At 38.6% G+C, this 12,729-nt stretch overlaps 3 protein-coding genes and 1 non-coding gene across 6 annotated transcripts; 1 reads left to right on the forward strand and 3 right to left on the reverse strand.

Annotated features, from left to right (window-relative positions):
* Positions 1-6,285: 6,285 nt before the first annotated feature.
* Positions 6,286-9,364, reverse strand: LOC129247070 (60S ribosomal protein L3). Of its 2 annotated transcripts, XM_054885971.1 has the most exons (6): positions 9,258-9,364; positions 8,787-8,979; positions 8,419-8,587; positions 7,672-7,807; positions 6,926-7,315; positions 6,286-6,729 (listed from the first exon to the last, which is right to left on the reverse strand). In XM_054885971.1, the coding sequence occupies exons 1-6, from the start codon at positions 9,258-9,260 to the stop codon at positions 6,376-6,378; spliced, it is 1,245 nt and encodes a 414-aa protein (XP_054741946.1). In that variant the 5' UTR covers positions 9,261-9,364; the 3' UTR covers positions 6,286-6,375. The 2 variants fall into 2 exon arrangements, with proteins under 2 accessions (XP_054741946.1, XP_054741954.1); XM_054885979.1 differs by lacking the exons at positions 6,286-6,729; positions 6,926-7,315; positions 7,672-7,807 and adding an exon at positions 7,814-8,157.
* Positions 8,656-8,736, reverse strand: LOC129236633 (small nucleolar RNA U43). Its single transcript, XR_008581690.1, has one exon. It is a non-coding gene; the product is annotated as a small nucleolar RNA U43 (small nucleolar RNA).
* Positions 9,365-10,868: 1,504 nt separating the features above from the next.
* LOC129235608 (28S ribosomal protein S33, mitochondrial) lies at positions 10,869-11,343 on the forward strand. Its single transcript, XM_054869538.1, has one exon. The coding sequence runs from the start codon at positions 10,951-10,953 to the stop codon at positions 11,293-11,295; it is 345 nt and encodes a 114-aa protein (XP_054725513.1). The 5' UTR covers positions 10,869-10,950; the 3' UTR covers positions 11,296-11,343.
* On the reverse strand, positions 11,296-12,548 carry LOC129235607 (armadillo repeat-containing protein 7). Of its 2 annotated transcripts, none has more exons than XM_054869537.1 (4): positions 12,345-12,481; positions 12,107-12,274; positions 11,822-12,042; positions 11,296-11,730 (listed from the first exon to the last, which is right to left on the reverse strand). In XM_054869537.1, the coding sequence occupies exons 1-4, from the start codon at positions 12,478-12,480 to the stop codon at positions 11,347-11,349; spliced, it is 909 nt and encodes a 302-aa protein (XP_054725512.1). In that variant the 5' UTR covers position 12,481; the 3' UTR covers positions 11,296-11,346. The 2 variants fall into 2 exon arrangements, with proteins under 2 accessions (XP_054725512.1, XP_054725511.1); XM_054869536.1 differs by adding an exon at positions 12,490-12,548 and having other exon boundaries at positions 11,573-12,042; positions 12,345-12,442.
* Between the last annotated feature and the right edge of the window lie 181 nt (positions 12,549-12,729).

Genomic DNA, 12,729 nt, shown 5'->3' on the forward strand with positions numbered 1-12,729 from the left:
AATAAAATAAAAGGCTTCAGATCATAGAAATGTTTTAAACTTAAAAGCTAGTTGGATATCCACGCCTTTTTATGACTTCTAGACGGCGTATTTTCATTGATCCAACTAGTTTGGCTGTTATTTCTGGACTTATGGCTTCCCATTCCTCTTTAAGCGCGTTCTTAAGCATTTCCTTGCTAGTTATTGTTCGCTCTTGTATTTTTTTTTCTAGAACGTCCCATAAGTGCTCAATGGGGTTAAGGTCAGGTGATTGTGGGGGTGTACGAAGTTGTTTTGGAACATTATACAACAACCACAACCTAACAATCTCTGCTGTGTGTTTCGGGTCGTTGTCCTGTTGGAAAACAAATCTTTCACCGAGTCCCAGTTTGATGGCACTTTCTCTCAAATTCGTTTTTAAAATATCGAGATAATCATGTCTGTTCATTATCGACTCAATAAACCGTATATTTCCAACGCCCGAACTAGCCATACACCCCCATATCATGGCACCTCCTCCCCCATGCTTTACCTTAGGTACCAGATTTTGCTTTTCAAGTGCCGTTGCGTTTTTCCTCCAAATAATTTTACGACCTTTTATTCCGAAAATGCAAAACTTGATCTCATCTGAAAAAATCACACTATTCCAAAACTCAGGTGGCTTGTTTACGTATTCCTTGGCGAAAGCCATCCGCTTAAGTCGATTTACTCGCGATATGAAGGGGTTTTTTCGGGCCACTCTGCCGTGAAATCCGATTCTTTTTAGAATTTTTCTTACTGTATCTGGATGTACTTTCTTTTGGTAGTTTACTTCTATGTCTTTTGAAATTTGGCTTGCTGTTAGTCGTGCATTAGACTTCACAAGAATAGTTATGTTGCGTTCTTCTCTTTCCGTCAGTTTTTTTGGACGCCCAGAAAGAGGCTTAGACTCCAAACAATTCGTTTGCTTGAAGTTGTTTATCACTCTTTGGACCGAGGAGTATTGCCTCCCAACAATTTTCGCGATTTCCCGATAGCTCTTACTATTTTGCCACAAACTTACAATGATTTTCCTTTCACCAATATCTATTTCTTTTCGCCTTTGGTCCATAGTAACAAAAAATGTATTTCTAATATCAATTTTCCCTCTTTAGATTTGTTCTTAACCGCGTCAACTACATGAATGATTTAAAATTAAATTTAACGTAATTGCCATGCAAATAATCGTCACTATTCGAAATGAACGCACACTTTTTCTGCTCAGCCTATTTAAGTAACTGTACTACAATCCCGTTATCTGAACACGACGCAGCTCAAACTCCAAAAAATTTTGTTCATACCCTCTACGAATAATTTTCTTTGAAATAAGTGAAAAGAAATAACTGAGAGTTTTAAGATAAACACGTTAAATTATTTTAATACTTTATAACAGTGGGTGAACGCAGACTTTTTCTACCATGTGTAAGTATATACGATTTTTAATTTGTTATGTGGTTTACTTTTTATGGGGAATGCTGCTGAATTGACAGTCTTAGCCGGATATAAATTCGGGTCGTTCCGGTAACATAGAATCGACTTCAGTGGGTACGTTTCTAGTTTGTTCTTGTTGCATAACTTTTCTGCAGGGGTTTTATGTTAATAACCAACAACGTGGTCATCATATATACTTAGTCTTGCCATACAAACAAGTAAGGGTTGTCCGCAGGGGGTAGTCTTATCACCCCTCTTGTGGAGCCTAGTGCTAGACGACCTGTTTCACTTGAGATAAACAATGGAATCCAGTGTGAGGAATACGCGGATGACATTGTAATTATAGCAAGAGGCAGGTGCGATATCCTGTAAAGAGCTTTAAACCTGACAAAAAAATGGTGTGCTGGGGTGGACATCTTCCCTTTCACCGTGGAAAGAGCCTTACCTAGAATGAAAGGCAACAGCATAGACAATAGATTTATGGCTATTGTTTTGGTCAGCGAAGTTAAATAGGTATCTTGACCTTGTGCTGGGTGCCAAGCTTAACTAGAAGAGGCATGCTGGCGCAATCCTGTCCAAAGCAACAAAGGCTCTCATAATCTGCAAACGTCTAGTAGGAAAATCTTGGGACTTTAGCCCAAGAATCCTGAGATGGATGTATATCATGATAATAAGACCAATGGTAACATATGGAGCGGTCGCTTAAGCATCGAGAGTCGCTCTCTCGACGGTGTGGGCAGCGCTAACTAAGCTTCAGTGCTTAGCATGCGTGGACCTGCCCTACAGCTGCGATGGAGATGATGCTGGAGCTGACTCCGCTCCATATAGTTATTCAACAATCACCCAAGCGAACCCTGCTGAATATTAGCAGGGAAGGCTTCGGGAGAGGAAAAGTGATGTCATCTAAAAACGCGGAAGTGCTAAAGCCGCAGCTCCCACTCACCCAACTACCCCAGAGATGATATCACTAAGGTGATCGAATTCGAAAAGGAGTTCAGAATTGCACTGAGCACCTAAGTTGAACTGGAGTAGACCTGCATTTGAAAAGAAATTCCAGGTGTGTACTCTGCACTGGTACACAGATGGCTCGCAGACCCCAGAAGGCATAGGCGCTGGAATTTACGGCCCCAGTACCCCAGAATCAAGCGCTCTTAGCCGATGGGCAGTTTTCCAAGCGGCTATGTGTGTCATTTGTCTATGTGCAGAGATAAACTTAAACAGAAATGTCAAGAACGAGCGAATTGCCTTTCTGAGTGACAGTCAGGCGGCACTCATGGCCCTATCGTCCTGTAAGATCAAATCCTCACTCGTCCTTGAGTGTATCGAGAAACTTAATCTACTAGGAACGCACAATTGCACCCGGCTAATTTGGGTCTCAGGACACAGGGGTATAACTGGGAACGAAATAGCGGACGCATTGGCGAGAGAGGCTGCGACCGAGGGCAAGAGCCCTTTCTGGAAGACCTAGGGCTAAGGGAGGTTTGCTGACACCAAACTATGGGGCCACGCCAAGCGAAATCCTTACTAGGAGGGTACAACTAAAAGAGGTTTAAAAAACTCATACCAAGGATAAATTGAGGATGCTCATGGGCATTCTCACAGGCCACTGCAGACTGCGAAGTCATCTGCACATCGTAGAGATTTGGTCTACGGACTCTTGTCTTTTTGTGACCAATCTCAGGAGACTCCAATGCGCTATAGTGCGAAGAAGGTTAAGATATCTTAGCCAATTACAGCCAGAGGAAGGGCATAGACGCTCAATTCAACCCAGCTCTATCCTGAGTTTAGTAAAGGAACTGGGTGTGATGAGAAAAATTTCACTGTTGAAGACGTTTTTATTAAACAAAACGACAAAATCTATGCTCCAACTTCTAAAGACTTCCAAAGACTATCCAGCCTCCCTAATGGTTTAGTGGGGAGTCTTGTAAAGGCGTTTCATCTCTGCATTTCTAAGAAAAAGGGATTAAGGCCGGGTCAAAAGGGTACGAGGAGCATGTCTTAGAAGGCATGGTGAAACAGTTGAGCAGTACTCTCTTCAATGGAGAGCTTTGGATCTTCAAGCAACATTCTGCTCCAACCCATAAGACAAAAACCACTCAGCAGTGGCTAAAAACAATATTCCTGGGTTCATAACCGTATAAGATTAGCTCTCTGGAAGTCCAGATCTGAATCCATTGGATTACAGTTTGTATTCAGAATGGAGAACATGGTCTGTCAAAGGCTTCACAGATCTGGGGAGAGTCTCAAACAATCTTTTGGTTCGAACAGCGACGTCAATATCCATGGAAACCGTGCGTACTGCAATAACTGAATGGCCTAATCGTTTGGAGGCTTGTGTAAGGCTTCTTCAAGTTCGACCATTTTCATAGTAAGTTCCAAAAATTCTAACGCGTTGTTCTATCTTGTAAAATTGTGCATTGTCTACTTGACAAATGTCAATGATGATATAACAAAAAGATACCGTCGAGGAATTATTCACTACTGATATTCAAGCGTCCATTTCGCAAGACCGTTTATAAAAGGCAAGCGCAGAGAACGTTAAATATAGAGAAGTCTTAATGACTGGAAAGTGTTCATTTTCGAGGGGTACTCGTCTCGCGAAGACAATTCACCATAGACAGATTTTTCAACAAAAATTAACAGTGAGGGGCTGAATTATGTAAATTTAGCAGCAGTCGATAAGAATTTGTTGGTGATTAGAAGCAAAGAATGTTAGGTAGCTTTTTAATATGACCTATATATTTGAATTTCTCCAAATCATCCAAATTATGTACATATGTTATGTCTGTCTGTCTGGTGTCTGTAAAACTTTGTTGAATCCCTTCCAACTGAATCAAAATCCTCTATAGCAAACGCTTCATTACCAGGCGCACAGGAAGATGGCATATGCAAATGTAAATTTGTGAATTTATATACATTTGCGCATATGTATATGCTGTGTGTATGTGTGCTCACCAGCCACAGCTCAAGATAAAACAGTAAAACTTCGCAAGAAATCCAGCGCGCACTCATGGCGCAGCGCACATTCATTGGCACAGCATTGTGCATATACACATATTTACGTACATATATTGATGCATACATATGTACGAAGCCGCGGGCACTCGACTTGACAAAAATTGAAGATTTATCAAATATTGGCAAATAATTCTACGCGAAATATTCCAATATTGACTATTTTCGTATTGTCGAGAAAATTGGCATATGGGCGGCTCGTTTTATGAATGAAAATTCTTGCTCTTAGAACTATGAGCTCGAATTTATCAATGAATTTTTTGAAGATGAGTTTTTGTTGCACACTACAATAGTTGAAACTGTTCGGCGCCGCCGCGACTGTTCAGCGCTATGGCAACTAGAATGATGGCCGCTACGCCTGCGTCTATGACTGCATTTTGTTCTTGTAGTCGCTAGGCATAGAATTTTAGCTTTGAACGACATACGCATTTTGAGGAATAAAGCGAATGCCCTGTGTGTGCGCTTGTATGTACATGCATATGTGTATATTAATAAGCATTGTTTTGCTTGAATTCAATATTTATATTTGCATATGCCATCTTTCTGTGTGCCTGGTAATGAAGCGTTTTGTATACAGAATTTTTTGATTTGTTTGAAGGGATATGGGCACCAAGTGTACATACGCACATACAAATATGTACATGAGTATTCAAAAGAAATTTGTTTTAGCTTTTGTGAGGCAGGAATTTGATCGTTAGGTTATTTACATGAAATATAAGGCGATGCTAGTGAGGTAGGTCATGTTGCTTCAGTGCACACATATGCGTGCAACATATATATATTTAATAAAGATGCAATTGAATTTAGTTGTCCCATATATGCAAATACGTTTCTTTGTTTCCTTTATTTATTTTAAAGTTTTATACTATCTAGAAAATGCATACATACAAATGTATGTATATTATTATTCCCTGTAATAAAATGTAAATTGAAAAAGATTTGGTTTGCCAAAGGAACAAAAAATGCATATTCAAATGTAAATATGTACATATGTCGATATACCAAAACACTTGTATGCTATGAATTAATTTCGACTCAAAATATTAGTAAAAATTTTCATCAAATTTGTTTAGTTTTAAATTTACTAAAACGCACATACCAAAATGTGAGAGGTAAATTAAATCAAAATATAAAGTTACTTTGATTTGATTTGGCGCATATAATAAATTCAATCATTTCCTTCATCACCTTTGTTTGAAAATACAAATTGAATAAATTTTCGTTTACCAAGGGAACATAAAAATGCACAAGCAAATGCCTTGCAAAATGCCGTCGGCATTCGTCAATTTGATTTCATACAGAAACCAAAAACTGAGCAGAGCCAATGTACTTGTACATAATTCACTGTAATCAGCCCTGTTAAGAACTTCCCCGCTGTCGAGTTAAGCGAGGTGAAATAGTGTTCGCGGTTTCACTTCATTTTTGACAATTCACACTATTCGTAGCTCGTGAGAATTCTCTATATTTAACGTTCTCTGCGTACTGCTCTTCACCACATATTACTCAAACTGTTATGCAATTATGATGCTTTTCAAAGTTTCTCGCCTAAATGTATGCATGCAAAAATTTTATGTATGTATCTATAGTTGCCTGCCACAAAATGGTTGAAGTGGTGAATAGTTCAGAATCCAACTAGCGCTTCCGCGCCGTTTTGTTGGTTTCATACGGTATTTTGGTCGAATTTTTTACTCAAAATGGTTCGATTCGACCGTAAGGATAGGCTTTTTTTTTAACTAGTCTATATATATGACCTAACGCACAAGACCAGAGACTAAAACCCATTAAAAATAACTATTTCAGCCCATTTAATTTACCCTTGCCAAGATTAATATAAAGACTCAGTTTTTACTAAAACTTTTTATTTGCACCACAATCAATGTGGTATTGTAGATGATATTGTGGATAATACAATCAACAGACACCAATGCTCTTTTAAGCACTGGCCGAAGTGGTGGCAGCACCAGCAGCGGCGGCAGCCTCCTCCTTGAGACGGTCCTTCTTGAGTGGGCCCATGAATGCCAACTTGTCGGCTGGGGTCTGGAAACGACCATGACCCATCTTTGACGATGTGTCGATGAACTTGAGTTTGATTTGTTCCAAAGCAGAACGCTTAGTATGCTTCAATAGCGACTTGCGCAATGTAAGCACGCGCTTCTTGGAGCCAATGCAGCAACCCTTCAACATGACGAAATCATTGGTGACTTCACCATAATGGGGGAAACCACCCATGGGGGTGATGCTCTTATCGGTTAAATCGTACTCAGTGGAGGCGTTGTTCTTGATAACCTGCAAAAATTTAAACAAATAAGAAATAAGAATACGTTACGAAATGTTCTCAGCTATTTCTTCAGTGTTAAAAATCAGTCCTATCATTTGATTATCATTTTGGTATCAATAAAAGTTATGTTTGATGTCGGAACTTTATGAGTTTATCATCAATGCAGTTGAAAGTTGAGTGAGTATTTTTGTTTTCTTAGCTCACCTTTCCATCCTTGGTGTGGATACCGGCACCGATGCGGTAGATTTTCTTGTTGATCTCGGTACGGTGGTGGTAGCCCTTCTGACCGGCACGTGCAACGGTGAAGGACACACGAGATGGATGCCAAGCTCCAATACAGGCAACCTTACGAAGACCTTTGTGCGTCTTGCGTGGTAATTTCTTTGTGTGCCAACGAGCAGTGACACCCTTGAAACCTTTACCCTTGGTAACACCAACACAATCAATCATCTCATCCTGTCCAAAGACATTGCTGACCTGCACGGGTTTTTCCAAGTTTTCACGCACCCATTTAACTTTATCTTCAATGGAGCCACCGTTCAATTGGATTTCCATGATGTGTGCCTTCTTTTGGCGTTGCTTAATTAAGCGAATCTAAAATCAAATTTTAATTTGTGTTTAAGTTAACTAATATAACCAAAGCAAATCAAATTTTATATTAAGATTGGTACTGTCCGTGATATGGTTTAACTGTGCGGTTACGGCCTAAGTGGCTATGCGCAGTTATTGGAATATATCAAGAATCGCCACCCGAAGGGCAATTTGCTCTGCGACGTTGCGGTTATATAACTGTGCATTAAACATCACAGCAAGACCGCCTTTTAGGAACACTACATCAAACGCACTCATTCATCCTAAGATTGCAGAGGACATTCGACGCCATGATCCAAGGACGTCGCGTTTAATACATAAAAGTTTATATAAAAATTTATTGTAGATTTAATAATTACCTGCGAGTGTGCAATAACACGGATGACTTTGCAGTAACGGAGCATTTTGCGGAAGTCATTTTCAATACTCTTCTTGCCCAAGTCAACTTCCCATTTCTTGCTGGCCTTGGTGAAAGCCTTCTTCTTGGATTTGTACCTGAATCGAAGCAGATTGCAATCGTCAAACTCAGAATTCAATGGACGCGCAATAGCACAGTGCAATAACCACGAATTATATGTAGCCAATTGAAGTTTACTCTCAGCTCCATTGGGTGGGTGGTCGTACACTCAACTTCTTTGCTAATGTGAAAATTTGCAAAAAGAACAGAAGGAAGTCGACCTCATCGCAATTGAAAGCGAGCGGAGATCAGAGTCTTCCATGCCGTGGTCACGAATGAGTTCTACACATATCAGAATACCAAAACCCTTACGAATTTTGGTAAACAATATGGCGCTCACACGACTATTACATATTTTAAAAGCCCTCTCAGCATGCTGATCGAAGAGCTTTGATTTTTATATTTTATTTAGTAAAATTTTCAAATCGAGTAAACAACATGGGAGAAAACTTATCATTTAAGCATTTGATACACGATTGATTTATTTAAAATAGTCAGAAGGAAGGCAGGCAGGGATGGTAATGTAATATTAGTATCTTCAAAGAAGTCAGTTACCATCTATCATCATTTAAATTAAACAAAGCAACACGTGTTCATACATAAATTTTCTCCCCATAAAAAATAGACATTATTTTAAAATTTCACATACCAGTTCTTGTAGAAGCGACGACGGCACTCTTCTGACAAATGCTGAGCCCATACATTTACAAGAGCCCGAAGACCATAGGGAGTTTCAATGTAACCTACAGCACCAACAACAATCATTGGTGGAGTTTCCAAAACGGTTACGGCTTCAACAACCTCCTTCTTATTGATCTCTGTAAATATGAAAATACTAGAATTTAGGCCACGTGTTGAAATACTATCAATTTTTATGATGATAAATTGAATCAGTCCGCCCTAGTTATATTATAATCATGGATATCATTTGTTTTCTAACCATAAATTTTTAACTGTTTCTCATCACAAGAAATAAATATTTATATATAATTCATGTAATAAAAAATAAAAACTTACTGGATCCAGGACGATCGGCTTCACGTACAATGTGAGTCATACCAGCTTTGTAGCCAATGAAGCAGGTTAAATGTACTGGCTTGCTTGGGTCATCCTTGGGGAAGGCCTTAACTTTACCACGGTGACGGCAAGACCTCTTCTTGGGGTAAAATGCCATAGAGCCATGGCGTGGCGCGGAGAATTTACGATGAGACTAGAAAAGAAAAAAAAAAGTCATATATATTTAAGAATTTACACACAAGATTGTATAGCAAGATTACCGGTATTAATGACAAATTAAATTGAAATAAAATCAATGTAACCACGTGTGCAAAATTATTCGAGGTTAGAAAACCATCATAGTTAATAATTTATTTGTATATCACTACTGCACATTATAAACGAATACACTTACAATAGCACATAAATTTTAAGTTGATCACAAAAATTTCAAATTATTTAACTTATTTAACTGCACATGTATTTTCTTACCATTTTTCAGAAAGTTTTCAGACTGCTCTGTTCTCATCAAGCGATGATGAAGGAAAGAAAGTTAGCAAACGGGAACTCATAGAAGTAAGCTGCGGTTTATCAAAACTCATAAGCGAACAAGTTTTTAACGAGGGCGACATCTTTCTTCTGAATGTTTAAACAAGTTTTGGTTGTGAAACGAATCTGAAGGATATATGTATAATGTTTTATCACGGCAAGATTTTGCTTCCATGTTTTTATTTATATATTTATTTGGTCTGTGGAAAATATATATCGGGTGTTTTTTAAGATCTTAAGAACTTGAAATGATAATACAAAATATAAATATTGTTGGAATGAATTTTAATATTCAGGTAAATAATTCCATGGCATTTTTTTTTTTTATATAATATCTGGCATATGCCCACCACGGCTACCAGTTACATAGCTCGTTCGATCAGTCAAATAAATTGTTGAAAGCAAATGTCGTCGATATTGAGCTGATTAATTTTTGGAAACAAAAATTCAGTTAGCATCGCGTGATAGCGCTCGCCATTGACGTGACAGCAGCTCCCTGCTTATTTCGAAAGAAATAAGGGCATCATGCCACCAGCGTGTAAGCCACACGTAAAATAAACGAAGTCCTCTTTAAATTTCGCGAACAGATTTATTTTTTTGAAAGCAAATTTCAGCAATTTAAGGTTTAAACGATTCATGATGACTTGCAAGACTGAATAGAATTGCTATTCTCAGCTGTGAAACCATAGTTATCGAATTGGTGACGCCCGCAATTGTTAACAAAATACATTATTAATGCCCACACTCACCAATGTAAACGTACGCCAGTATAAGCTGTCACGATGAAACGAATGAGAGCCCCATGTAAATGAATTAAGCCAAACGGGAGGTTGGCAGCGGAGCACGAGCAACTATCTGCTTTCTATCTCTTGATAAATGTTCAAGATCATATTTTAGCCGCCCTTATGGCATACTTAAATCTTCGTCCCAAGAGTTGGACTACTTTTGCTTCATTACATTGTATTTCTTCATTCCTTCCACAGATTTGGTATATCAGAGGATCACCATAGAGGTTTCGGTTTCCCCTTTTTCGGCCTTGGGGGCAAGCTGCTTTCACCATGCACTGAAACGCTAAAATCATCTCATCTACTATTGAGTCGAGCTGGAGCTCTGAGTTGGTTTGCTACATCGAGCCAGATAGATTGCTGGCTCATGTTGTCTCGAACCTATACCAATTTAAGTCTCGGCGGGGTGGAACCGGTTTGCCCTGCTTAGTTGGTAATGATATACTATACACCAGGTACATATGATCTGAGAAGAGGCTATCTGCAGTCACTCTCCATACTTTCAAGATCTGTGCCCCCGATCGTTCGTACACGCAATATCTAGAATCTATCTCCGCACGGACCTTTAATACGTGGTATTTCGTTTTCATTAGTTTGTTTAGTTTAAATGTCAAAAATCACAATATTACCTAGCCGGAACGATTTTCGGAAAGCGCCACCTATTGATACATTCAAAAAGTTTAGAAATAGACAAGTTTACAATATGCTTTCAGAACAGTCGTTGCGAATACAACACTGTGATGTAATTTCAACAGCTGATATCCTCAGATAAATGACATAACCACAACAAATATTTTAGTCCCAGATTTGAAGCATTATTTAGTACTAGACTCCAGACTTATTAAGTTACAATGTCCGGCAACAAATACAATGAATTAATTAAGTTGGGTACACAATATGCACGTCGGATGAACTTTCTTTCCAATCGTATTTTCGGCGAAGTGGCGCGTACCACCAATGATAAGTCCATGAAAGTAGTTCGTATGTTCGCTGAAGAGCCAGTGCATAAGCGGGATTCTTTGAAGAATTGGTATCCAAGGCATGTGGAAACACATATTCTGATGAAAAATCTACGCGCCTATGGTTTATTCCGTGATGAGCATGAAGACTTTAAGGAGGAAATGAAACGAATGCGAAGGTTGCGTGGCAAGGCGCCACCAAAGAAGGGAGAAGGCAAACGTGCATCCAAAAAATAGCGTGTTTATCTTTGTAAATAAAAATGTTTATTTTAGTTATATGTGGAATATTTATCGTTTTATTAAGAGTTTAGCTTCACCAATGAAGACGATCTGTTCGCCTTGGCGACACTCGTATTCTACGAGCGAAATTTTTCGCTCTTTAACTAAACGAACCGAAATGAAAGTATCTACGTCCACATGACATGCATTCGGAAAGTTAAATTTTTGACTTAATACAATGGTTCCCGCTCCGGGCATCTGAGTGCCAATAATGCCAGCCACAATTGCATTGAGAAAAGCTCCATGTACTTTACGCTCGGATATTGGAGTGTCTACACTATGTATGGGATTGCTATCGGCTGTCAATGATGAAAACTGGTCTAATTCGAGCTGGGTGAAGCGTTTAACTAACTTGATCTCTTTATACTTCGTTGTTATTTGACTGTTGAGGCGCTTTAAAACCTGAAAGTACATTTTTGAAATCTTCCTTTTCTTCAATGCGCGAACCGAAATCCTCGCAGAATAACGTGGCAAGGTTCTTAACACGCGGATCAGGGCTTAGGTTTTTCAGCTTCGTAATTGTTCTCAACACGGGCGGGGTGACAATTAAACTTTTTTCTTTTTGCGTGCAAATGTCTGCAGTGAGTAACTGGTAGAAAAGAGCAATGCAATTGAGGTATATGTCGGTGGTTTCTGTAGTCTGCATTAATAAGTTGATTGGGCCGAAAACTTCAGATTTAGTAATAAACTTAAACGATGTAGTATCTGAAAAACCAAATAGTTTATAGGAACTCGTCGATTAACCAAATTAAATACTTATATAAATTACCTAAGCACATATTGCAAAAACCAGCAAGCGCGTGTAGTTGTAACCGCTCATTTGGACTCTTAATGCAGTCCTCAAATACATCCAAAGCACCAGCTTCGCATAGGTATTCCCAATTGATTGGATCATAAGCAAAATTAGCTAAATTGGCTGTTACTTGCTCCTTTGCCTCTGTAGGAATTAAAAATTTAATTGCTCCTACTTTGTTTATTCTTATAGCTTTGGTTAATGGTTTTTTTACCAACGTTGGTAGTGGTGAGATACTCTTCCACCAGGTGTTCGATATAATCTGGACGTGGAATTCCGCCTTCGGGTGTTCGTCTTTTTAAATGTGAGTGACTAGAAAACATTTTAGTTAGTGAAATGAAATAAATCATCTCTTTTACCTTTTGCAGTACTCGGCGAATTCATTGTTTACAAACATCAAGTAAATAGGAAGACTTGCATATCGATGAGGGAGTTATATGTATATCGACACTGTATCGATAAATTTTAAGAACAAAATCATTCATAGTTTTTTATGACGGTCAACAAAAAACACGCATTTATACGAACAAATAAATTATATTTACCAATAATAACAAAGTCTAGATTTAAATAATGGAATATCATATAATTTTACTGTA

Source organism: Anastrepha obliqua, chromosome 1 (assembly GCF_027943255.1).
Source record: "Anastrepha obliqua isolate idAnaObli1 chromosome 1, idAnaObli1_1.0, whole genome shotgun sequence".
NCBI lineage: Eukaryota > Metazoa > Arthropoda > Insecta > Diptera > Tephritidae > Anastrepha > Anastrepha obliqua.

What these genes read in the sequence shown, in the direction of transcription:
- LOC129247070 (XM_054885971.1), bottom strand. An exon ending in AGCCGATCGTCCTGGATCCA is followed by an intron (nt 8,588 to 8,786) that starts GTAAGTTTTTAT and finishes TCATATTTACAG; the next exon opens with AGATCAATAAGAAGGAGGTT. An exon ending in GTGTTATTGCACACTCGCAG is followed by an intron (nt 7,316 to 7,671) that starts GTAATTATTAAA and finishes ATTTGATTTTAG; the next exon opens with ATTCGCTTAATTAAGCAACG.
- LOC129235608 (XM_054869538.1), top strand. Translation starts at nt 10,951, where the DNA reads ATGTCCGGCAACAAATACAATGAATTAATTAAGTTGGGTACACAATAT.
- LOC129235607 (XM_054869537.1), bottom strand. Translation starts at nt 12,480, where the DNA reads ATGATTTATTTCATTTCACTAACTAAAATGTTTTCTAGTCACTCACAT. An exon ending in TCTCACCACTACCAACGTTG is followed by an intron (nt 12,275 to 12,344) that starts GTAAAAAAACCA and finishes TAATTCCTACAG; the next exon opens with AGGCAAAGGAGCAAGTAACA. An exon ending in TTTTTGCAATATGTGCTTAG is followed by an intron (nt 12,043 to 12,106) that starts GTAATTTATATA and finishes TTGGTTTTTCAG; the next exon opens with ATACTACATCGTTTAAGTTT.